General features: G+C 37.3%; 2 protein-coding genes across 2 annotated transcripts; both read right to left on the reverse strand.

Moving 5' to 3' along the window:
- Positions 1-13,710: 13,710 nt before the first annotated feature.
- Positions 13,711-14,634, reverse strand: LOC114703447 (olfactory receptor 5B2-like). The gene has a single exon (XM_028884296.1). It carries the CDS (start codon positions 14,632-14,634, stop codon positions 13,711-13,713), a length of 924 nt encoding a protein of 307 aa, XP_028740129.1.
- A 9,410-nt stretch (positions 14,635-24,044) lies between these two features.
- On the reverse strand, positions 24,045-24,989 carry LOC114703476 (olfactory receptor 5B12-like). The gene has a single exon (XM_028884323.1). The coding sequence runs from the start codon at positions 24,987-24,989 to the stop codon at positions 24,045-24,047; it is 945 nt and encodes a 314-aa protein (XP_028740156.1).
- Between the last annotated feature and the right edge of the window lie 2,418 nt (positions 24,990-27,407).

Here is a 27,407-nt window from a genome sequence, read left to right on the forward strand (position 1 = left end):
TTTTGTCTTTTAATGGGTTATGGATATTTGTCATTGTTTAGGGTGGTTGGTTACAAGTTGTTACTGGTAACAGTCAGAAAAAAATCTGAACATAGGAGATTAGATTAATGTTCTTGTTTTGAAAAGAAAAAAGGGGGATATAAAAATGATAGGATAAAAGGGTAGATTATTGGATCTACTCTGAAAAGTAAAAAGGGGGATATAGATATGATATGATAGAATAAAGGGGTATATTATTGAATCTACTTTTAAAAAGCAACTACTAGTTTTAAATATTTTACATTGGCTTTGATTTTTGTATATTGATACAAATTTGAGATCATTTTTGTTAGAATATACTGTATATACATTTCTACTCTTGTTCAATATATTGTACCTATATAACTCATTTAACAATGTAATGCAAATTTCTAGTCCTTGGAAGTTATTATTACAAACTATTTAGGATAACAAAGAAATACAGGTTAGTAGTCACCTATTACAATCAAATTTGTAGTCATGTTAGGTATATTTTCAAGGTCAAACAGAGATATAATTTAGATAGACAAGTAATCTTCAAACACTCAGAGATCTACAGAATATGGCATTTAAAGTGTTTTAATATCATAGGTTCTTTTTTTTTTTAAAATGACAATGGGACATATCTACTCCTGGAAGCACCAATCTATTTCAAAAGATGGGTATCTAAGAAACTCCATATGGAGTTTACTTCCTTTGTGGCAAAAATTAGCCATGGGCAAGAAAATGACCTTGCCTCAACTGCTGACAATATGCTGTCCAAATGGGACAAGCAGGGCAGAGAAGAAAGGATTGCTGAACTTTGTCAAGACAAGGTAGGACAGCTCTTCAGAAAATCCTACTTCACAGAAAAGTCTGTCAGACATGCTATGCCTGTAGGCTGAAGATGGATGCCCCCAAATTTCAGAGGAACCTTGGGTGACTGTCCAGGCAGACAGCTGTTTCCGTCATTTCTCACATTTTTTGGAAGTCACTTGCTTGTACTTCCTGCTTACTCAGGTAATATTATTTCCTTCTCGGGTCTATGATGGAGTTGAAGACTTTATAGTTATAGTTATCATTATAGTTTTCCTTGTTACCAGATTCAGAAAAGAAATTCACTAAAGAGGTATAAAGTGTATAAGATTGAGAGACATTAAAAGACAGTTTTGGTAAATGCAAGTTAGAATAGAAAATGAATTAGGTCTAACCTATTGGACTCACCTGGATAGGATATATATGGAATATTTTTTCTGAATTGTCATTTGTTAATGGACTAGACATTGTTGATGTATTTATTGCCTGTATATATTGTATATAGTTATTGTATATAGTTTTTCTTATATTAGTTATAACCATTTTTATTCTAGACAAAAAATGGGAAATGTGATGATATTTTGTTTGTGCTCTAACAAATAAAGCTTGCCTGGAGATCAAAGGGCAGAACCAGCTACCAGTTAACCATAGAGGCCAGTGGTGGCATACCCTTTTAATCCCAGCACTTAGGAGGAGGAAACAGACAGTGATATGACTGGGCAGAGACAGGAAGTGATAAGGCAGGGTGGAGACAGGAGTTCACCCCCTTTGCAGGCTGAGGAGATGGTGAGATAAGAGGTGGCTGCGGCTTGCTCCTTTGTTTCTCTTATCTTTCAGCATTTACCCCGATATCTTTATTTTATTTTATTATTATTAAGACCAATTAGGACTCATGCTACAGTTCCCTCTCTTAGGGAAGACTATTTCTTTCACTCTCAGCACTTTTAAAAATATTTCTTTTATTTTTTGAGATTATAATATATAATATATCATTTATACTTCCATTTTATTCCTCCATACCCTCACATAGACTTTCTTGCTCTTTTTCACTCTCTTTCTTTTGTTTATTATTGTTCCATCTATCATCTATCTATCTGTCTGTCCGTCTGTCTGTCTATCCACCCATCTACCTATCTAATCTATTATCTCATGCGATTTCTTATATTCACATTATATAAAATATTTAAACTAATAATTTTCTCAATTTTTTTCTGTATGTATGTGTTTGCATATCTTCAATGTGCCAGTGGTTTAAGGTCTTTATTTTATTTATAGCTGTATTTAGCCCCAATGTGGGCCTCAAATGACAGATGAAGATGTGTATGGTATTGGTGCATACCTGTAATTCTATCAATTGAGTGGTAGAGGAGCTAGGGCTAAAAGTCAACCTCAGCTACTTTGAGAGCTCAATGAGACATTGTCTAAAACAAGGTCAAGTTCTTCCTAGACTTTCTGTAGACACATAAACCTTGGACATATGTAGAATTTTCATGATCCTGGGCATGGTATAGAGATTTTTCAATTTTGCCATAAATTCCTTAAGAGTTTGGCTAGGGCACATAGTCTCAACTTCAGTTGTTCTGATTAAAAAACAATTCTGCTCATGTAGAGTCTGGTGTCTGCTTTCTTTAATTTCTAAATCACCTCTATCAATCCCAAACTAACATTTGGTGCCAAAACTTGTAAGATTTTTAGGTCATGTACCCCATCCTCTCTGGTAAATTTTTCCTAGCTCTCCTTAACTATCTCCTTTCTTTTTCAGATAACAATTCCCTCAAGAGTGTGGTTGCTTTCTGAGCTTAATGAAGGCTGAAGGGCTGCCAACTGTGCCCTGAAAGCCCCTAGCTTTTTGTAGCTTTTGTCTACAGTAGCAGTGCAAGCCGCCTTCTTAGGTTTCATTGGTGTGTCATGTAAACTGAGTTTCAGTCTGTTTCCTCATCTCCTTTCTCTCTTGCCCCCTCACTATCTTCCAGCCTCCAGAACAGAGGCCTTTCACTGTTCCACCACAGTACATTAGACACACAAACCAAGGTAAGAGCTGGGTTCAATCCACAGACGTCCTAGATTGACACCATTGTCCAGACTCCAGGGGTCATCTGTCTTTCTGACTTTGGCTTTCAGCATTGGGCTTTACCTGAAGCCAAGTCACTAGAATTTGGACCTTAGGGGCTTATTTCCAGCATCCAGATACTGGCTTTGCTTGGCAGGTCACTGGAATTGGGGATGCCTATTCTAGATTTTAGTCACTGGTTCTCAGCCATTTTACAGTTATAGGTGATAACTTATTACCAGAAACTAGCCCCATCCTTATTCTGCCTAAAATGGGGTTTACACGCCATTTCTACACACTTTTGGGTTGCCCTAAAACGAACCTCAAGGCATTAGTTTTCCTGTTAATTAGGGTCCTAATTCCCAACAAACTTTCTCTCTCAGCTGTTAATCTGGCTAATAAGCATTAATTTTACTGTTGATTAGGGTCCTAATTACCCACAAACTTTCTCTCTCAGCTGTTAATCTGGCTAATAAGCCCCCCACTCTCTAAATTGAGCATATTAAGTTATGTTAGCAAATTGTCTTATACTGTTTCAGCCCATGAGATGTTATAAGATGGGATTTGGCTTTCTCATTTTAGATTCAAGCATCTTTATCTCAAATATCCTCCAAACCACTGTCTTGGGTCAGGCTGGCCCCTGTGACTGTGTGCCTGAGAAAAAGAGAACAAAACAGCCCATTCCTTCCCACATCCTGGAACAGGGATGGTAACATTTCTCAGGAAACTCTCCAGAGCACCTTTATCTCTTGCTCCTCATTTTTTCCCAACTCTAAGAGAAACTGAGTGCCACGATTTTAGCTATTCTATCAGTCACCTACAGACTCAGCTTCCATGAACTGAGAACATGAAATATCTTTCTCTGTTTTATTATTTTTCTATTTTGTCCCTACCTGTCTAGGCCAAAAGTACCATTTCTTCCTAGATTCATACCAACTCATCTAACAAAAATTTCTTTTTTTTAAAAAAAGAGTGTAGCAATCCACATTTAATCCATGCAATAGTGGATCCCCTAGGGACCCGTGCCCCAATTGGGGATGGGTTCACTTTACCATGTGACTGAGGTCACCTTGAAACTATGTAGTTTGCTGCTATTTTCTCTGGTGGCCACATTGAAATGGAACCAACAACATAACTTGACTGATACAATTATTAATGATGTCATAAAGAAGGCAAATGTCATGTGACCTCACCACCATCTTCATTAATGTCACCACATGTCACAAGCAAGAATGCTGGTGTCTATAAAACTTTATGGTTCCATTGAGTCCTCTGGGGATCACTGCATCATTTTTGTATTGGACCAAGGAGAAAACACCAGACCTCCAAAGTGCTTATTTTGTAATTTTAATTTTTAATTTTGATACAGGTTTTATATAATACATTGACCTCCAACACTGGTATACTAACAAAGGGAGCTAATATTTTGAGATCCACATGTCCCAAAAGAGACTCAAAAGATGAATTGCCAAGTGCTAGACAAATTGCTGCCAGTGAGGAGCTGTTACCACAGGTTCTGACGGATCTTAATTCCTACTATTTCTCCTTGGCATCTCCAGGCCCATTTTCCTCTAACTGGGAATAAAATGTTATCTCTCCTCAATACTCCTTTGTTCCACATATGTTTGCTTTGTTTCTGTCCAGTCTAACAATATGTTTGCTGAAATATCTATCCTCAGACTCTTAATGCAAAGTTAATGACCTAAACACCTTAGGTGGGCTGAGAAACTTCTGACAGGAAGAGTAATTGGCTGATAACACCTGTGGGCTGACAGGATCCTGGACACTTCAGATAAGGGTATCAACATACCACCTCCCCACTGCTATCTACCACTCTGAGACTGCAATGGAACGGACCTACAGATGGAATCTTCTATCTCAGAAGTTTCCTTTTCTGTCTTATGAAATCCCCAAGCACACTATACTATGTGCTCACAGTTTCTACCATGCCCTTTGGGGAGGTTGGGGTGGGGTGTAACACAGACTACTGATGTCCTTCAGTTGTTCTGATTAAAGAATTATTCTCATGTTAAAAACAAAAAGTTTAGCTAGACTGTTATTTGCCCCTACGGATATTTATGTTTTAGAAAGTTGCAATGTTAAATAGTACTGCTCTTTGAACATGTGCTCTAAGTACAGAGTTTTTCCTCACTCAGCTAACTGTTTTTAATGAAATAAAACCATAAACTATAAATGGGCCTCTTCTAGGGAATTGTTAGAGGAATAGTTGTATTTCTTTGGAAATGGCTCCTTTCATCATAGCTAGGCTAGCATTTTCCTGAGCCTTTATGGTTTTCACTCTAGTACCTTTCCAAGCACCTACAGAGCTAGGATAAATGGCAAATTTAGCTATGTACAATCAGATGGTGGTTGAGTCTAACCATGTTATTAGAATCATCTCCCTGTAAACATGTCAATCTGAATAGGTTTCAGACAAAGACTTTCAGGAATGCTAAAAAATAAACAGGTTGAAAAAAAAACTAGATTCATGGCCAGGCCCCACGTGGAGCTCCAGGAGTCCAATCAGCGAGAAAGAGGAGGGATTGTAAGATTGAGAATTGTTGAGACAATGATTGGAAAAAGCACAGGGACAAATAGCCAAACTAGTGGAAACACATGAACTATGAACCAATAGCTGAGGAGCCCCCAACTGGATCAGGCCCTCTGGATAAGTGAGACAGTTGATTGGCTTGAACTGTTTGGGAGGCACCCAGGCAGTGAGTGGGACTGGGACCTGTCCTCAGTGCATGAGCTGGCTGTTTGGAACCTGGGCCTTATGCAGGGACACTTGGCTCAGCCTGGAAGGAGGGGACTGGACCTGCCTGGACTGAATCTACCAGGTTGAGCTGAATCCCTAGGGGAGTTCTTGCCCTGGAGGAGATGGAATGGGGGCTGGGTTGGGGAGAGAGTGGGGAGTGGCAGGACGAGGGAAGACAGGGGAATAAATGGCTGATATGTAAAATTAAATTAAATTATAAAATAAAAAAACTATGCCTCGTGTAGTGATATTTTATTTGTGCTGAAATGTGGTGATATTTTATTTGTATGTTAATAAATAAATAAATAAATAAATAAATAAATAAATAAATAAATGAATAAATAAATAAAGTTTGCCTGGAGATCAGAGGAAATAGCAAGCCATCAACACAAAAGTCAGGCAATGGCAGCACATGCCCTTAATCCGATTGCTTGGCAGGCAAGGTCTCTGTGTGTTCAAGGCCACACTAGGGAACAGAGCCAAGCATGGTGACACATGCCTTTAATCCCAGTACCAGCCATAGAGACGTGGAGGTCTGTACAGACAGGCAGTGACTAGGAAGTGAGGAAGCTGGGCTAAGAGCCAATGAGAGGGCAGAATAGCAAGGCAATAAAGTCATGAGTAGACAGGAAGTGACTCACTTTTGGGAGCTGCATAACTGGTGAGATAATGTTGGTTGGTGGCTCTCACTCTTCCTCTGATCTCTAAGGCTTTCACCCTTATATTTGGCTCCATGTTTTTTATTTAATAAGACCATTTAGAAATTCATCTACAGCTCTATTTTAAAATAACAACATGTAAGACACTATTTTCTCAGGAAAGAGAAATAATTGAGGCAAAGTCTTAGTCTTAAATTTAGTATTGGGATCACCACAGTAAAATTCATTGTTATACATAGTCTCATAGCCTCTGTTCCCATGTCAGTCACAGTGAACCAACACACTGGATCACATTACCTAGGGAGCAGATGGATATCTTCAATCCCACTGCCCTAATATCAGCACTACATTGACCAAAACTTTATTTGCTGGACAATACAATGGAGAAGTAGGCAAACGTTACCTTGAAAATTAGAGAAAGATTTGTGCTAATCTAATATTGAGTGAATATTGATGGTTCCAATGCCCAGGATATTGCCACTAAATTCATTGTGCTATGAAGCTGGTGGTAGAATGTGACTTGGCCCAAGTCAGATAGCCTTTTTTTTTTTTTCTGGTCAACATCATTTGTGTTTTGTAGAAAAACTATTGGGGAGAATCCTCTATCCATGCTGTCCAGGGAAGCAGGAAGGCTAACTACAGATCTTTATCATCTCTCCCATCTCTCCTTCAAATACAACCCCCCAGTCTTACCACCAACTCTGTAGTAGATCACCTAGGGCCTCCCCCTCCTCTCTGCCACGATCTCCAACAGATCACACAATGTTTCTCCTCCATACTTCCTTCCCGTTCATCCTGTTATTCCAACCCCAAACTCCAAAAGCATTCCCCAGGAACCCACCAGCCAAGCCTGCCAGCAAAGCAGATAGGTGAGCTAAAGTCTTCATTCTGCCTCGTCTTCTCCACATCAGATTTCCCAGTCTCATGCCCAGTTCTGTAGCAGACTACCTGTTATGACTTCTTTTCACCTTCTGTCCCAATTTCCAGTAGACTAAGCAGATCCTGGTGGAACACCCTGCCTTCCTTCCTCCAGTGGGCCCCTTAGCCCTCCCTCCTAGCCCTTCCACATACCTAACTGTCAGATTCCAACACATAGTAACCACATTTTATCTAGAACCTCCAGTGGCTACAGCTGGGCACGATCCTAGAAGAAGATCTACCAGGCACCACAAGATCCCTACCAGACAACACCCTCCCAAGAAGTGGAGAGGGCAATAGAAACCAATGAACAACACACACCCAACAAAGACAAGATCAGATATCAGCATCTAAAATTACAGTCATCCCAAACTCAGATGCCTAGATGCCAGCCATAAAAAATTCAATAGCAATATGTCTTCACTAAAGCCCAGCAACCTACCACAATAGGCTCAATATAACATAGATTAAGGACAAGACAAAGACCTTGAAATAGCCTTTATGACTATGATAGAATTCCTTAAAGAGTAATCAATAAATCCCTTAAAGAAACCTATAAAAACACACAGTAGCAGGAAATAAAAAAAATAGTTAAAGACCTGAAAGTGGAAATAGAATCAATAAAGAAAACAAAAACTGAAGGAAATATGGAAATTAAAACTTTAGGAACTTAAACAGGAACCTCAGAGGCAAGCCTCATCACATAATACAAGAGAAGGAATAGAAAATCTCAGGCATTAAAGATATGTTAGAAGAATTGAATATGTTGATCAAAGAAAATGTCAATTCTAAAAAACTCCTGGCACAAAACATTCAGGAAGTATGAGACACTATGGAAAGATCAAATCTACAAATAATAGGAATAGAGGAAGGAGATGAAATCCAGGTCAAAGCCCAGAAAATATTTACAACAAAATCATAGAAGAAAATTTCCCTAACCTAGAGAAGGAGATACTTACCAAGATATAAGAAGCATACAGAACACCAAATAGACTGGATCAGGAAAGAAATTCCCTCAACACATAATAATCATAACATTAAATGTACAGAACACAAAAAGAATATTAAAAGCTGCAGGGGAAAAGATCAAATATCATATTAAGACAGAATCATTAGAATAACATCTAACTTCTAAATGGAGACTCTAAAGGCCAGAAAGACCTGGACAGATGTTCTACAGACTCTAAGATATCACAGATACAAACCCAGATTACTATAGCTAGCAAAACTTTAAATCACAATAGATGGAGAAAATAAGACCTGCATATTCATCCAGACCTACAGAAGGCACTAGAAGGAAAACTTTAATCTAAGGAGATTAACACCCCCCCAAACAAAAGGAATTGATAATCTTGAATCAGCAAATAAAAAGAGGGGAAACACATACACCACCACCACCACCACCAAAACAATGCTTATTGATAACTTTCAATAACAATGATCTCAATTCCTCAATAAAAAGACTAACAGAATGAGTTGAAAAAAGAATCCATCTTTCTGCTACATCCATGAAACACATCTTAACATCAAGGATAGACATCACCTCAGGCTAATAGGATGGAAAACCATATTCTAATAATGAACCTAAGAGCAATCTGGTATGGCCATTTTAACATTTGAGAAGATAAACTTCAAACCAAAACTAATCAGCATAGGCAGGGAAGGATATGACATACTCATCAAAGGAAAAATCTACCAAGAGGACATTTCAGTTCTTAACATCTATGCCCCAAACACAAGGGCACGCATGTCTTAAAAGAAAGACTTCTACAGCTTAAAAGAAAGACTTCTACAGCTATTAACCCTCACACACAGATAGTGATAGACTCCAATACTCCACTCTCATTAATGGACAGGCCATACAGACAAAAACTAAACAGAGAAATACTGGAGCTAACAGATGTTATAAACCAAATAGATGATACCAGGGTCTGACATCATTGAAAGAGGCTGTGGCTAGTGTCTGTGAATGCCTGAATGAAACATTTCCCTGGGTCGCTTTGTGTAGCAGAGTGTAATGAGAGCCTCAATGGTCTATATATACCAATTAATTAAGGGGTTCTATGGGGAAAACACACTCCCTGATACAGAATAAGATAAATCCAGTTTCAGAGCCCTTGGAAAGATGGGGACCAATCACGTGCTGCTTCACACTGCCTGATTTGGTCTTCACCACCCAAGAGAGCTTGACCTCCTTTCTCCTCCCTTTTAAGAGGTCATGTAGGCAAATAAGAAGCATTGCCTCTATTAAGCCAGATAATCCAAGGTCATGGGTGGAACAAACTCCCACTACAGCAGAGTGCTTCATGTCTTGTTAAAGTTCTCTTTTAACTGCACTTACACTTTTATATCCTTGATCCTGTAGTAGATGATGGCATGTAAATTACTGAGGCACTCTAAAGACACCTTTCCTATTGTTCCAGGCCAGAACACCTAAACATCTAACTTGATGTGTGTGTGTGTGTGTGTGTGTGTGTGTGTGTGTGTGTGTGTGTGATGTGTTTGCCTGTGTAGAAGACTGATGATAACCTTGGGTGTTAGCATTCACTTTCCACTTTATTTGTGATGGTGTCTCTTGTTGTCTGCCATGCTATGCACCAGGTATCTGGCCTGTGGCTTTCTAAGGATTCTCCTGTCTCCTAGTCCTGTTTTGCTGTAGAAGTGATGGGACTACAGATACTTTGCAGTGGTTCTGGGAACCCCAGTTCATGTCTCCATGCTTGTGCAGTAAGTATTTTACTGACCAAGCCAGCTCCCTGGCCCCCAAATTCTACTTAATGGTACTAACTCTCTCCTTTCACTGCACTGTACTTGGGACTAACTTTCCACACTCTTCTGGCCATATGAGAAGTTTTTCAAATCTTTCTTTTCTGCTCCTAGTTCTTACTGCAAATATGTTTTTTTTTTAAAAAAGTAGCTGGTAATATCCATCTACAGACTAAATGCTTCCTTGCTCTGAAATTTCCTCACCCAGGTTTATTAGTCTGTCACCTTTAAACTCAGCCTTACACAAAGTCTCAGCAGATGAACAAAATGTAGATTCACTCTTTGTCAGAATGTAACATAAATAATGACAAATCCAGTTCCAGATAGAGTCCTCCTTTTTACCTGAAATTTCATGATCACTGCCTTTATTGTTTGTGGTTCTATTGGTGTTTTTATCTCAGCTCCCACTATAATTGTCCACTATGCTCTGTAACATTCTCAGGCACCTCTAGCTTTCCTCTCTACACCATTCTAAACTATTCCTATAAATTAGTTGTTAAGATTTCTGAACTACATTGTCAGAAAGAGTCATAGCAATGATCCCCTTTTATAATGTTTCTTGTGCTTGTCTCAAAATAACAGGAGGAAAAAAACTACTAAAGCAGAGGAAATGTTTCTTAGGCTTATGATCAGTGCTATAGTCCACAGTATTTGTAATTCATTGCTTCTGTGGGTGTGGTGAGGCAGATTATCACACTGAAGGGAGTGATGGAGTAAAGGTGCTCACCCCATGGTCATCCAGAAGCAACATTAGGCTTTGGAAATTATAGAGCTCCTTGAAGACAAAAAAATAAAAGCATGCACGCTGTACTTTATATCAATATATTGAATGTAACTTTTAGAATCACTTCAGTTAATTGTGCCATTTGTGGTTTTGTTATAGTTTCTAAAGAACAACTGGATATGCATCTTTTAAATAATTTCATATTTAGCATTTCCTTATAAATTATTAGCTGTAACTTATATTGGATTCATTCCTTGCCACTTAATGGTCTGTTGCTTCCTAGTAGAGTTATGGGGAAATTTGAAATGAACTACTTTATAATGTAATTAGCAGAAAATTACTTTAAAAGCAAGGAGAGTAAGAAGTGAGTGACAGCATAGAAAATGTGTTTCTGTATAGCAGAAATGTAGCAGTGTCTCTTTAAATGTACTAAATATCACGTTATTCATAAATCAACATCAAAACCAATAACCCAAATGTTTATCAAGTTGGACTAACTAAACTAAAGAGCAATTATTTTTTCTTTCAATTTAAAATTATTTTTTTAGAATCTAAGAAATCTATTTCAAGTATGATAAGTAAAAAACAGTTACATTTCTGCTCTTGTGAATTTTATATTCTATTTGGAAAGATAAATTAAAAACAAGAATGGAAACACATGAACTCTGAACCAATAGCTGAGGAGCCCCCAACTGGATCAGGCCCTCTGGATAAGTGAGACAATTGATTAGCTTGATCTGTTTGGGAGACATCCAGGCAGTGGGACTGGGACCTGTCCTTAGTGTATGTGCTGGCTGTTTGGAACCTGGGGCTTATACAGGGACACTTGGCTCAGCCTGGGAGGAAGGGACTAGACCTGCCTGGACTGAATCTACCAAGTTGAACTCAATCCTCAGGGAAGTCTTCACTTTGGAGGAGATGGGAATGGGGGATGGGCTGAGGGGAAGGTGGGGGCGGCGGGAGGGGGGATAACAAGGGAATCCGTGGCTGATATGTAAAATTAAATTAAATTATAAAATAAAATTAAAAAAGAATAAAACAAGAAGCATCAAGAGTGATACAGGAGAATGGGATAGTGTAGGTAGCCTTTGGAGAATAGTTGGCTCATAAAAAGTGTCCAAGAGGATCTATGCGAGAGCAGTAACTGAAGCAAAGATTTGAACGGAATGAGAACACTCCTTACAGGATGAGCAAATGCAAAGGAAATGAGCAAGATTGATTGATGTAAGAAAGAAGAAAATCAAAGAAGAAACAGACTGGGAGAATGACAAAAGAACTTACTTAAAAATGAGTGGCCATAATGAAAATTTTCAAAGCACTTTCTTAAAGAAAATTGCACCTCATAATTTCTCAGCTTGATTCAAATGCCATTTGCCAATGCTTAACAATATATGAATACATTACACTATTTCAATTGGCCCTTCATTTTCTTGTGCTTTTATTTTACCTTTTGAAATTTTAAGTATAAATGTGCTATGATTATAAAAAATGACATAATCCAGCAGGAATATTAATTCATAGGAAATTTCAGAATTCTTCATCTGTGAATGTTAAAGAAAATACATGTAATATCATTTAATTTTGATTATGTTTTTAACTCAAGACTCTATGCCAACATAGAGAGAAATAAATATTACTCAAATGTTGCATTTTTATAAATCAATTGAGAGATTTGATTATAAACACTGTATTAGTTACTTTTCTGTGATGTGATAAAATACAAATCAGCAAAAGCAGTTTATGGAACAAAAAGTTTATTTGGGATTGTGGCTTCAGAGGGATGAGTCCATCATGACAGTGGGCATGGCAATAAGAGGCAGGCATGGTGTGAGGAGCTGGGGGGTGAAAGATCATATCTTCAATCACAAACATTAAGTAGAAAGAAAATTGGAAATGGGGCAAGGCTATGAACACTCAAGTTCCCAAGGTATGCACTTCATCTAGCAAGACTCTACTACCTAAACTTCCCCAAGCATGGCCACCAACTGGGGACCAAGTGTTCAAATAGGTGAGCCCTTATGAGACATTTCTCATTCAGAACATCATACTTACTAAATGTCCTTGTAGTTTCCAGAGTTCTCCTGAGTCAATTGGATATAATATACATGGACAAATATGAGGATATTTATTGTGACTATTGACCCATGTGATTTGGAGGTTAGGATGTATCTTGATATCAAGTCTTCAAGTTTGAGAAGAACAGAAGCCGATGATTAATGCAATCTTAGTTCAGAAGCCTGAGAAAAGGGGTATGACTTGTGGCTGGTGTAAGTCTTGAAGGTCAAAGTCTAAACAGTCAGGACCAGATCATCAATTCTGATATCTAAGAGTGAGAAGATATGAATTCTCAGTGCAAAGGGGGAGCAGGGCAATGACAGAGAAGAAGAAAGTGAGAGAAAGGCATAAAGGGAGAGAGAGGGGGGGGGTTTATGTACTTCTTTGAGCTTTAAGACATGAGATCATGCCCAGCCAAATAGGTGAGAGGCTGTCTTAGTTTCTAAATTAACTGCTTCTAATGCTAGAGTCTTGAACTCTTGGAAATATGATCACAGATATACCATTAATCCAGGCAGGTGAACACATAAAATTAAGCACCACAAATAGCCACATTATGTACATAACTCCATAAAATTTACCACATTCATGTGCATATCACAAACACCTTCATGTACTTCTTTTGTCTATATTATTTATCTTTAAATTGCTTTATATGTTTTTGCAATGAGATGTGGTAGGAAAAATACAAGTATTTAAGTGATATAACAGTATCATTAATGAGATTTTTTTTTGAAAATCTTAAGCTATCTTATATCATTCAAGTATACAATTCTGTTTAAACTATTTTTTCAGAGTTTTGAAGAAGAAGGATATTATTTCATCTACTTGAATTTGGTGTAGACATCAACTCTAATTCAGTACATGAAGGATATCTGAGAAGAGTGAAGCTAGGAATTGTGTAACTCACAAAGTTAAATTAAAATCCTAAAATTTTCCCTTCAGCAAATGAATGAATTCTTTACCTTTATGAATATGGTATTGACTTTAAGAATGCATTCTTGACCTCTTTGTTCCTCAGGCTGTAGACCAGAGGGTTCAGCATAGGAATGACCATGGTGTAGAACACAGATGTAACTTTGTCTGTATCCATGGTATGACTGGAGTTGGGCTGTAAATACATGAAGATTACAGTCCCATAGAAAATAGAGACTGCAGTGAAGTGGGAGGCACAGGTGGATACAGCCTTTCGATGTCCTACAGCTGAGTGCATCTTTAAGATGGTGACAAAAATTAACATGTAAGATGTCCAGATAACTATGAGAGCAAAAAAGATATTGAAACTTTCAATGTAGAGAAGAACCAGTTCCCTAAATTGATTATCAAAACAAGTGAGAGCCATGACTGCTGGAACATCACAGAAAAAATGGTGTATCACATTGGACTTACAAAAGGAAAGTGTGAATATGTCCACAATATGGATGGAGGCATTCATGAAACTGATGACATAAGAGCCAATAATCAGCCATGTATACACATCTTTAGTCATGGTGCTAGCATAGTGTAGGGGCTTACATACTGCTGCATAGTGATCATAGGCCATTGAGGCCAACAGGTAATTCTCCACAGTAGCAAAGCCTGCAAAGAAGAACATCTGAGCAGCACAGTCATTATAGGAAATGACCTTGTCTCCTACAAGAAGTTCAGTCATGACAGTGGGTGTGACAGCTGAAGAATAACAAAAGTCCACCAGAGAAAGATTACCAAGGAAAATATACATGGGCGTGTGAAGCCGAGAGTCCAAGAGAATCAGCAGGATCATCCCCAGGTTCCCCAACAGGGTGATGATGTAGATGAGGAGGAAGGTGATAAACAGGGGAAGCTGCAGGCCTGGGGCATCTGTGAGTCCCAATAGGAGGAACTCTGTCACTTCTGTCCTGTTCTTCATCATTGTTGTCTTATAATCATTAGATTCTCTGTAGCAGTGGGAAAAGAGGGTCATGATGATTTGAAAATTCCATTGAACTTGAAAAATATAAACTATATTTTAAAAAGTTTAATATAGATTTTCACTCAATATATTTTGATCATATTCTTTCCCCTTGTCTCAGCTCCTGCCAGATCCTTCCCACCCCTCTACCCACCCCAATTTGTACTTCTAGGTTCTATGAAACTAGTATAGACTTTAAAACTAGCTTGAGTGAATTAATTACACACATGTCATATTGAAGGACTCTTAATGAAATACAAAATTTAAAATTTTTATATATTTGTTGAGATGCAAATTAATAAATTTATGAGTATGAATTTTATGGATAATTCTGTCAGCTAATCCACTTTCCCTTATTTTAGCAAAACCTGACATTTCCTTGTCACTCACCTGTCAAGAACTACTATTGACTCTTTGAATATGTCACTTCTCTATTTTCTCTCAATAATATGTTTTATTTTGTTCTTCAAGTCATGATAATTATGAAATTAAATATGCTGACTAATTTATATTTACACAAACATTGAGCAGGACTCTCAGTTATAGACCATTCCAAGTTTTAGCCCTATTCTTCTGAGGTTTTAGCTGTGAATTTTCTTAGGTAAAATTGAATTTAGCTTACCTCATTTACTTCTTTAGCTCAAACAGCAAAAATTTTGAGTTTCACAATGAACTACAAGTTATTGACTACACAGTAATTTCATCTCATTTGCCACATATTTCCTCATCTTTGGAGGTAAAATAAGAAAACAAATAAAATCTGGAAAAAGGAAATCATTCTATTTTCAATATTAACACTGTCCAAAAAGAATCAACAAGTTCTGAACTGCCTTTTAATTTTTCCTCATAGCTTCATGCTTGTTTACATTAGCACATATATATGCTAATGAAAACATATATTCCCATGGATACTATGAAAACCCTAAACATTCAAGAGGGTTGAAGATGGGTTTGTGTGATACACCATAGTGTATATACAGCTGATGTAATGGATAAGTAGAGTGGGAGGATGCTCAGCCTGTATAGGCAGTTCTGAACAATATTATGCCATCAAATTTAGCAGACTTAGAGATGAGGTTCCTGGGAGAGAAAAAGACCTATCAAATCTGGTCCTAGCCTAACTTCCATGAACATCTTACTTAGTTCAACTTGAAGACAACAATGATGGCTACTTTCAGGTACTATTGGGAGAAATAAATATACATCAAAGACAATCAATTATGGCTGTTAACCACAGTCTATCAAGGGATAACTATCTTGTCAGTGTGAGATGATGGTCTTTAAGTTTGATTAATGAAGGTGTATACCACATTCAGGATTCTAACCACAAGAATTCTGTAAGCTTCACTCTCTTAACTTTCCTTTTGTTCAATACTGGGTCCACCAAGATGATCTGGGTTCTCCTGTGCTCCTTAGAGCATCCTTGTTCTTTACCTACAACTGTTGTCATATACCCAGCAATTCCACGTCATTTTTAATTTCTAATTAAAAATGATTTATACTATTGCATTTATTTTAGTTTTTCTACAGCAGCATGTCGAAGTACTTTTCAAATTAAAAACAAAGATAAGCATAATTGTACCTCTAGAAATAGTCCTTCTCAATTCCAGTGACAGCTCTCTTCTCTTACTTTACAAAGTACAAGAATGACCATTACATTTTCTCCACATCATGATTCTGCTTGAAAAAAGAGACCACAAATTTGAAAGAGAGCCAGAGGGATATATGGGAGTATTTGGAGGGAGGAAAGGGAAAGAGAAACTCAAGTAATTATATTATTACCTCAAAAAAAAAAAATAACGTAAGTAATAAAAAAGAAAAGTAGCCTGACTTGGGATGTTATTTTCCTTATGAATTTTTTTATATAATACAAATGTCAATGTATAACTTGTATTGGACCCTTTGTTGAAAGGAGACCCTTTATTGAAGATTAGTCTCAACGTCCCTGAAGTAAGCCTGGCTTTAGGTATGTCTTGTCTGAGGATGCTGACCATGTTTCTGGGCTCCGTTTTAGTGGTCAGCATTTCCAAGAAGTCTGCTTCATTGGAGACCTGCTGTCTCTTGCTGTAGAAGGTACTGAATAGTCAGGTCATTATAAAAACAAAAATTTCCTTAGAAACAATAGTTTAGTTGGGATAAAAGAGCCCATTTTTAAATTAAATCTCATGTTTTCTCATATTACTTTCCTGGAAAAACCAAATCATTGAGACCAAGTTTGATTATTTTCAGTTTATGTGCCACTTGTGACTTCACAGATTTCTTTTGGTGGCAATTTCCATATTGCAAAATATTTTATTTGACTGTCCTTGTGAAATAACACTATTTGTTTATCTCTTTTTCTTTGTTTTTCTTTTTTTTTTTTTTGGCTTTGCCAAGACAGGGTTTCTCTTGTGTAGCTTTGCGCCTTTCCTGGAACTCACTTGGTAGCCCAGGCTGGCCTCGAACTCACAGAGATCCGCCTGCCTCTGCCTCCCGAGTGCTGGGATTAAAGGCGTGCACCACCACTGCCCGGCCTCTTTTTCTTTTTATTTATTCTTCTTCCATACAATATGTCCCAACTGCATCCCTCACAACACCCCCCCCACCTTGCCCTGCAATCCACTTACTTAGCTCCCCTCTCCCTCAGATCCACTGCTCCTCTGCTTCCCCTCAGAAAAGAGCAGGCCTCCCAGGGATATCAACTGAACACAGTATAACAAGACACAATAAGACTAGGTGTAAACCCTCATATCAAGGCTGGATGAGGCAACCTAATCTTAAAATAAATGATCACCTTAGCTACTTGAGGTGATATACATGGCTTAGCAAATATCACAAGGGATTTATATATGAATGGCATGTCTGTGATTGTTCAAATATGTAATAGAAGTGTTACACTTTATCAACAAGAAAGCTGAATATTTGAGAAATGTGATGTTCTAAAATTACACAAACTGCTTGAGGAAAAAAGTTCTTGAGAATCAGCATGAGATAGAGAGAATAAGGACTGAATTGTAGGTTAAAGCATAATTCATTTTAAGGAAACTTTTCATATTTCAAGACAGATAATTTCACTCTTTGGGTATTTGTTTTTGTAACTTTCACTGAGATGCAATTATATACAGATGTGATCAAGTCACCACTTAACCAATTGAAGTGTTATCTATCTTATTATTTGTTTATCATTTTTGGGATAGAATCATATTGTCTAACAAATCACCAAGTCTCTGTAGTAAACACTGTGACATTTACAAATACTTCAGACTCACATTTGTTGGGTCATCTACTTAGAGCAGTTTTGAAAACATCTTTTTATTTTCAAGGAACTCAGAGCAGGTACATACAGCCCTCTGCTTCTACATGGGTTAAACTTCTCACTTTAATGTTTTTGCAACATAGATACTTACGATATTTCTATAAAAGAAAGAACGTTCATCATACAGTAGTCAGTCCAAAATTATGAACCCATGTGTGGAATGTTGCATAACTAGTCTGAGGTGTTTTCTCTCATGTAGTGGTCAAAGGTTCCAACCTCAGTAAGGGAGGAAAATTGAGTAAAATCATATTTACATGAATCAAGTTCCAAATCTGTCATTTAATTTTTTCTGTGCCCTTGCAAGAGTCACCTACTTCTTTCATATTTGTAAAATCAACATAATAAAATCACATCTCAGATCTAATTTCCTGGTTGTTTCTATAAATGACAAATCACAGAGATATATCTCTTGGAGAGGTTATCATTTGAATATCATTAAAAGTGACTTTTATCTTTGGCTATTTACCTTAATTATGATTGAAGGCTTTTAGCAAATCCTCAGGTAAAAGTGACTACCATTCAAAGGACTAAATGACATTCAATGTGTGTCCTTTTTACAATGAGATTCTGTGGAGTCTGGCTGGTGGTTCTGGAACAGAGGTTTGGAGAGAGTTTTGTTGACTTGGAGATCTCCTGAGAGGTTCCCTCTGAGAATATCTGAAGTTCTTTATCCTGCCTTCTTAGGAAGGAAACAATTATTAGTCTGTGGGGATCAAGCTGGTTATCACTTTTTATAAAGTGAATTCATTTTCACTGACAAATGTTAAAAACAGGAATTGTGCATATTATTGTGGTGTGGTACTATGAGATGTTTCTGTACACACATACATTGTGTTAGGTCAAAACTCATGCTAAACATGTCTATTTCCTGAAATATTTAACATTTCTTCATGGTGAGGACTTTGGAAACCCTTCTTTTAAAAGTCCTAGCTTTTAAAAACACACAGTACTGTTTATCTATAGTCTCTTTACTGTTCAATGTCCTCTTGCTTCTCTCTGGTTGTAAATTAGCACCAATTGCCATTTTAGGTTTCCAAATATAAATCAAGCTTAAGCAAAAATCAAACATTTTAAGAACAAACCTTGACTAGACACACATTTAAGCCAGCACTTATAACCAAGCAGGTTAATATCATACGAAAACTACATCAGTTTAAGTTAAGGTTTGGCATTATGTTTCTAGGGACTGGGGAGATGGATCAGGCAGGAGGAAAGTGCTTGCATCACAAGTATTAGGACCTGAGTTTGTATCCTCAGAATCTCCATATAAAGTGATGCATGCACAGTGACCCACAACTGGACAATATGCAGAGACTGAGAACCTTCAGAGCACTCTGTCCTAAATGAGATGGCTTCACCAAACCTCTCTCATCGGGGTTCAGGGATGTAAGTGGAAGAAGAGGCAGAAAGATTGTGAGAGCCAGAAGTGAAAACAGTGTCTTCCTCACACAACAGGACTCATGCACATACAGAGACAGGCAGCACCCACAGGGTCTGCACAGGTTCAAGCCAGATGGAGTCTCAGCTCCCAGCACTGAAGGGGAGAAGTGGACAGAGGGTCCTACTCCTAAACAAGAAGCTATTCATAATTGATATCCACAGGCAAAGGAAAAATTAGTTTCCCCCATGGATTCTCATTGGGTATATCAACTATACTCCAGGGCGGGCCCCATGTTCCAGAGCAGTTTACCAACACAAAATGAACTCAATTGTTACTTCTGTGTTTGGCCTTTCTGTTTAATTTTTTGACATGTTTTGTTTTATTTTCATTTTTTTCTGAGAGGAGAGAGGGAGAGAGGAAGAGAGAGAGAGAGAGAGAGAGAGAGAGAGAGAGAGAGAGAGAGAGAGAGAGAGAGAACATGAAGTTGGATCAGTAGGGAGAAGAGTAGGATCTGGGAGGAGTAGGAGAAATAAAAAAATAAATGAAATACATTGTATGAAAAAAATTTAGAAAAAGATTAAATTGCTGCTTTAAAGCATTCCAAAACTGAGATTAAAATAATACTTATTACAAATTTTAAACATGTGGCCCAAAGTTTTTGAGTATTTGTATATTTATTAACTTATAACATTAATACATTATTGATAACAATAAAATTCTTGGGAGTTGATAATTATAATAAATGTTATATTTTGATGTGTATTACTCAAATATAACTAATTTTTCTTATCTCCATGGTTTTTTTTTATGTTTTTTTTGAGGCAGGGTTTCTCTGTGTAGTTTTGGTTCCTGTCCTGGGACTCTGTCGTCCAGGATGGCCTTGAACTCACAGAGGCTCTGCCTCCTCCGAAGTGCTGGGATTAAAGGCGTGTGCCACTGCTGCCCTGCCATCCATATATTTTTTCTATTAAAATTATCTTATAAGCATATTAGTTTTATGTAATGCCTCAGCAATATGGGCGTCTACCTTACCAAGCAAGGGCTTCCATAAAGACATTTACTTAAAAATCTTAAAGATTCGATAAGAAGGTGACTGGTTACTTTAACAACAATCATATCATTATTGTCCCAGTGGACCTATCTTTTCAGTTACTATCGTAGCTTGGGGTCACAACTTGGCAAGACTGTTGAATGCCCGCCCCCCAGTAGCATAAAAGCATCTTCCAGACCTATGAAAGCTAGTGAGTAGAGATGAAGCTTCTAGCTTGACACCAGCTTGATTTCTCTATGTTGTATGATTTAAGTATGGAGTATCTACAGTAATAGGATCTTAGCACAAATTTATGAAAGGTAACCAAGAGTAATTGAAACAGCCTGATAATGTTTAGGGTACACAAGAGTGACCAACCACTGGGAACTAAGATAATCTATACCATGGTGACAGATATGGATCTATTTGTAATCTTTTACATATTGACATCCAGTTATGCCAGCACCGTTTGTTGACGATACTTTCTTTTTTCCATTGTATAGTTTTGGCTTCTTTGTCAAAAATTAGGTGTTCATATGTGTGTGGATTAATGTCAGGGTCTTCAATTCGATTCCATTGGTCTGTATGTCAGTTTTTATACTAGTACCAAGCTGTTTTTTATTATTATAGCTTTATAGTAGTGTAGCTAGAGTTTTCCTGCCTGGCCCACAGTCAGGACAAATCTCTGTCACCTGCCAGTCCCACAGCTGTTCAGACCCAACCAAGTAAACACAGAGACTTATATTGTTTAAACTTTTTGGCCTAATGGCTCAGGCTTCTAGCTATCTAGTTCTTACATCTTAAATTAATCCATTTCTATAAATCCATGTGGCTCGTGGCTTACTGGCATCTTCACATGCTACTTGTCATGGCGGCAGCTGGCAGTGTCTCCCTCTGCCTTCCTGTTCTCTCAATTCTCCTCTCTGTTAGTCCTGCCTATACTTCCTGCCTGGCCACTGGCCAATCAGTGTTTTATTTATTGACCAATCAGAGCAATTTGACATACAGACCATCCCACAGCACAGTAGAGCTTGAGGTCAGGGATGGTGATGCCTCCAGAGGTTGCTTTATTATGCAGAATTCTTTTAGCTATCCTGGGTCGATATCTGTCACCATGCACAAAACTCAAGTCCAAGTGAATCAAAGACCTCAACATAAATCCAGTTATACTAAACTTAATAGAAGAGAAAGTAGGAAGTACACTTGAATGCATTGGCACAGGGGATCACTTCCTAAATATAACACCAGCAGCACAGACACTGAGCACAACAATTAATAAATGGGACCTCTTGAAACTGAGAAACTTTTGTAGGGCAAAAGACACAGTCAATAAGACAAAATGACAGCCTACAGAATGTGAAAAGACCTTTACTAATCCCACATCTGACAGAGGACTGATCTCAAAAGTATATAAAGAACTCAAGAAACTAGACATCAAAATATTGAACAATCCAATTAAAAAATGGGCTAAAGAGCTAAACAGAGAATTCTCAAAAGAAGAATCACAAATAGCTGAAAGACATTTAAAGTAATGCTCAACATCTTTAATCATCAGAGAAATACAAATCAAAACGACTCTGAGATACCACCTTACACCTGTCAGAATGGCAACAATCAAAACACTAATGACAGTCAATGTTGGAGAGGATGCAGAGTAAAGGGAACACTCTTCCACTATTGGTGGGAATGCAAACTTGTACAACCACTGTGGAAATCAGTATGGTGGTTTCTCAGAAAACTGGGAATCGATCAAGCCATACCACTCTTGGGCATATACCCAAGGAATGCTCAATCACACCACAAAGATACATGCTCAACTATGTTAATGGCAGCACTATTTGTAATAGCCAGAGCCTGGAAACAACCTAGATGCCCTTCAACTGAAGAATGGATTAAGAAAATGTGGTACATATACACAGTGGAGTACTACTCAGCAGAGAAAAATAATGACATCATGAGGTTTGCAGGCGAATGGATGGAACTAGAAAATATCATCCTGAGTGAGGTAACCCAAACCCAGAAGGACAAACATGGTATGTACTCACTCATAAGTGGATTCTAGATATAAAGCAAAGAACAATCAGACTGCAACCCAAAGAACCAGGGAGGCTATATAGCCGGGAGGATCCTAGGATGACTGTGACTTATAATATGTTTTGGTTTTACTCAATTACTGGGCAAGCCTCAATGAAACATTTCACTATTAGGATAAGAATTTATACTGTATCAAGCTCATAATAGAAAAATAAACAAATTAATTAAAAAATAATCTCAACCTAGTGTTGGGGTTTTTATTTGTTAATTTATGATGTCTGAGAGAGGGATTTTTTTCTTGTTACATAGTAACTGCATTTAAACTCTTTATGTATATCTGTATATTTTAGGAGACTTTTATACAACTTTTATAGTAGTGGATTTCATATAGTATTTTCAAAAATCTTTAGTGTTATTCCTTCCCAAACTTTTTTACCCTGCTCTCCATCTCTCATCCAGTTTAATTCTTCCTCATCCATTATTTTCCTTTCCTCCTTCAGACTATGTATATTACATTTTCTTTCTCCTGAAATCATCTCTCATCACCATCATGGCCCCGAACTAGTTTCTAGGTACTTTAATATAAGCATACATATGTAAGTATTCAAATATATAATCCATATATGAAAGTGAACAATCATTGTTTGTCTTTCTGTATCTGGGTTACCTAACTTATAATGATCATTTACAGCCCTATCATTTGCCTGTGAAATTAATACTTTTATCTTTCTTTGCAGGTGAATAATATTCTATTATATTTATAAGTGTGTGTTTCACACTTTCATTATACATTCATCTTTTATGTGTGTCTAAGCTTTCTCAATTTCTTAATATTGAATAGAGTAGCATCTAACATGGATGAGCAGGTATCTCTGTGGTAGATTACAGAGTCCTTTGGGACTATGTCAGGACAGCTATAATTGGATCACATTATAGATCTATTTCTAGCTTTTGGAGGAACTTTTATATTGATTTCCATAGTGGCTACACCAGTTTTTACTTCCATCAACAGCAAAAAAGTATTGTCCTTTCCCTCATTGATGTCAGCATTTGTTATCTTTTGCTTTTGTTTTTTTCTTACAGGAGAAAGATGAAATCTCAAAGTAGTGTTAATTTGAACTTTCCTCGTGATTCAGAATTTGAACATTTGAAGAACATCTCATAGGTAATTATGTTTCTTCTTTTGAGAATTTTATGTTTAGTTCCATGCCCAGATTTAAAGTTGGGTTATTTTCTTTCTTGGTGTTCATTATTTTTTTTAGATCTTTGTATGTTCTAGATGCTAGGCAAAGTCATTTGTATAGTTGGTAAGTATTATCCCCATAGGTTTCCAAAAAGGAGAGATGTGTTTATAGTGCATACATGCACACATGAATGTATATGTGTATATGAGCATGAGATAGTGGATGTGACCATATTCATTTAAAGAAATCTCTAAATCTACTATTCCTTCTTGATGGGTGATCGCTTCTAATTCATTGGTTCTAGTCCACTCATTTTTAAAGTAGTTTCATTTTAAACTTCACAACTAGCTGACAATTATTTTAATAATTAGAATTAAATGGACCGGATAGTCAATGTTTTACATATATTTGGAAAGTGAAGATTTTTCATTGTAGATTTGATATGAATTAAAATCTGAATGTTACTGAAGATTTTGCACTCCCCACAACTTTTTCAAATGCACTTTTGACCTCTTTGTTCCTCAGGCTGTAGACCATAGGGTTCAGCATAGGGATGACCATGGTGTAGAACACAGAAGCCATCTTGTCAGTGCCCATGGTGTGACTGGAGCTGGGCTGTAAGTACATGAAAATTACTGTCCCATAGAAGATGGAGACTGCAGTGAGGTGGGAAGCACAGGTGGAAAAAGCCTTCTGGCGTCCTTCAGATGAGTGCATCCTCAGAATAGTGATTAATATCAACAGGTAGGAAATCAAGATAACTACTATAGAGAAAAGAGCATTAAAACCTACCACAAAGAAAATCACCATCTCACTGACAGAGGTGTCTGAGCATGAGAGGGCCAGGAGAGGAGGGGCATCACAGAAGAAGTGGTCTATCACATTGGACTTGCAGAAGGAGAGCCTGAAAATGTTCCCAGTGTGGATGGAGGAATTCAGGAAGCCACAGACATAGGAGCTTATGGTCAGACAAGCACATGTGTTTGGAGTCATGGTGGTGGTGTAATGCAGGGGCTTGCACACTGCTGCATAGCGGTCATAAGCCATGGCAGCCAGGAGGAAACTTTCTGTAGTTATAAAGCCCACAAAGAAGAAGAATTGGGTGCCACAAGCATTGTGGGATATGAGTTTATCTGTTGAAAGGAGACCTGCCATTACTTTGGGTGTGACAGCTGAAGAATAACCAAAGTCCACCAGAGATAGGTGACTGAGAAAAAGGTACATGGGAGTGTGGAGGCGTGTGTCCAGCAGAATCAACCCTATCATTCCCAGGTTCCCAAGCACAGTGCTGAGATAGATGAGCAGGAAGACAGTGAAGAGTGGGATCTGGAGCTTTGGGTCATCTGTTAACCCTGCAAGAACGAACTCAGTCACCTCTGTACTGTTCTCCATTGGGGATTATGTGGCTTCCCTGCAACAAAGAGAAAGGAGATCGGGATGAGAGATGGAGGGGAGACTGGTGATGCACTCTGCTTGCCTCTACATGCCTTCTTTCACTGTGCAAATAAATGTTCCTTTCCAGCATTTTGATATAAGCAAGTCATGGCAGCAACATTTAAGTTTAAATTAAATTAAGTAAAATAAGGTCATACTGTGTTCTAAAAGGAATGATGTATCTCAATCGAGTATTGGATGACTAAATTGAGCCTGGTGGTGGGGCAGTTTTTTTTTTTTTTATAAATACATCACTGGAAAAATCTCAAAGTATGTATTTGAACTTTCAAAAACAAGCACAAATTATTTTTTTCATGGAACTAGAATCATTTAAAGTATAATTTAGTCAGTGTATTATATTACAGTACCATGGAGTACACACCTTTTATTCATTTTCTGAGTTTTTGTTGTGTTTTGTTCAGCTTTCAGCTTTGTTATGGTGTGGCTAATCAAACTGTGGGCTTTGAAAATGCTAGGCTAATGTTATTCACTGTAGTTAGAGGCTAAACACCACAAACTTATTTCTAAGTATTGTGCAGCTGGGGAGCAGTTGCATGTCATGAGGTCCCACTTCCTGGTTTATATTCAGCTTTAGGTCTACTGTACATTCATGTGGGGAAGGAGTTATTTCTTGGAGGTTTCTTTCATAAGCAGGCTAACTCCAGCCCCAGGAGGTCTTCCCTCACCACATATCCACCTCCTAATGGCTCTGCATTGGGAATATCAACAGCATAGAGGTTAGGATTTCAACATAAGAATTTTGGTAGCACATAAGCATTCATATCATGACTTTTTAAAATAGAAGTATTGCAACATTTAGTCAATTTAACTCTATTTCCATTTTTGTCCATCTATGTTAAGTTATATAAAAAGGTTATTTTATACAATGGAAGATATTTAAGGGAATGAATTTAACTTTAATTGTTCTCATCATAGAGTAAGATGCACAGGGCATCTCATTTATCACAGAGAGAAAACAGTAGCATATTCTAGGAATTATGGAATATACACAATAAAAGTTTCTTTTTCACAGTAAACAAATTTTCTTTCACATCCATATGTCCTTGATTCCTGGCCTTACTTTGTCTCCAGATCAGAAACATTGGCATGCGAATGATAGCTCCACCTTACATAATGTTCATGAAATTGTTTAGTGGATGTATGGCTTGGCCACACATTTTCCCGTTAACTTTTTATTGAATAAAATTATAATCCAAGTTTGAACTACATGATTTTTTGTACGTTGTGATCCAGTCAAGGGCTTGGTCTATCCTGATTTCAGAAGAGGTCAATACACCACTTGATGCTTCTAGATGAAGGTTGGTGACAAAATTGATTTCAGTTAGATTCTTCCTATGCTCTATTCTTCTATCCTTGACATAGCCCCTTCTTAATTTTTTATGCAAGCTTTATCTCTTTATATGTGGATAGCTGTCTCAGCTGAGCAAAGTACAAGAGTCCCTTTATGTTTCAGTCATCATGGATATAAACTTACATATCTTCATCTTAGTGGTCTCATAAAATGTGGATAATGTATGCCTCCAATAAATGCCTCCATTTTTGTAAGATTTAAAGTATAGGAGAACATTCCTATTGCATCATTATCTTTCTATTCTTAGAATACAAGAAACTTTGGATAAGATAAAACACAAAGTAAATGAAATTATAATATTTGCAGGTAGGTGGGTGGAGCTCGAAACAATTATCCCAAGTGAGGTAACCCACACCTTGAAAGATAAATATCACATTTTCTGTCATAGTAGATGTTAGTTTTGAATCTTCATAAATGTAAAATTTTAAAAACTTTTATCATTGATGTTATGAGTTGCATAAGAAAATTTAGTTATGTTTAAATCATGCCTGTTATGAAATCTCCACCTATCTGTAAGTCAAGAATGTTTACAATAAAATTTGAGTTTGCTTTTTATTGTAAATTCTTTTACACAAATATCTTAGAATTTTGAAGTGGGGCCTGGAGAATTGATTTGGTGGCTAAGAACTCTATCTGCTCTTGTGGAGAATGTAGGTTCACTTCCCAGCACTCACATGATAGCTCACAATGACACATAGCTGCAGTAGTTAGGGGTTTGAGACAACTATTCATTTTATTTAGTAAATTTTATTGTATCTTCTGTGAGCAACAACATCTATTTGAACATTTCGTGAATTTTATAAAGAGAGTCTGATATAAAGTAAAGTGATTCAAGGAAATATGCATAAGTCATGGAAATGCAATTCAGAGCATATGATCTATCCTTCTGAGTCTCAGCTGTATAAAAACAGCTGTATCTTCAAATGTTTAGAGTCCCATGATCTGTAGCCTTTAGATATATTTTTAAAAAATCAAAACAGATAAGCCATATAAAGTACCGGTTA

This window comes from Peromyscus leucopus, chromosome 1 (genome assembly GCF_004664715.2).
Source record: "Peromyscus leucopus breed LL Stock chromosome 1, UCI_PerLeu_2.1, whole genome shotgun sequence".
Taxonomy (NCBI): Eukaryota; Metazoa; Chordata; class Mammalia; order Rodentia; family Cricetidae; genus Peromyscus; species Peromyscus leucopus.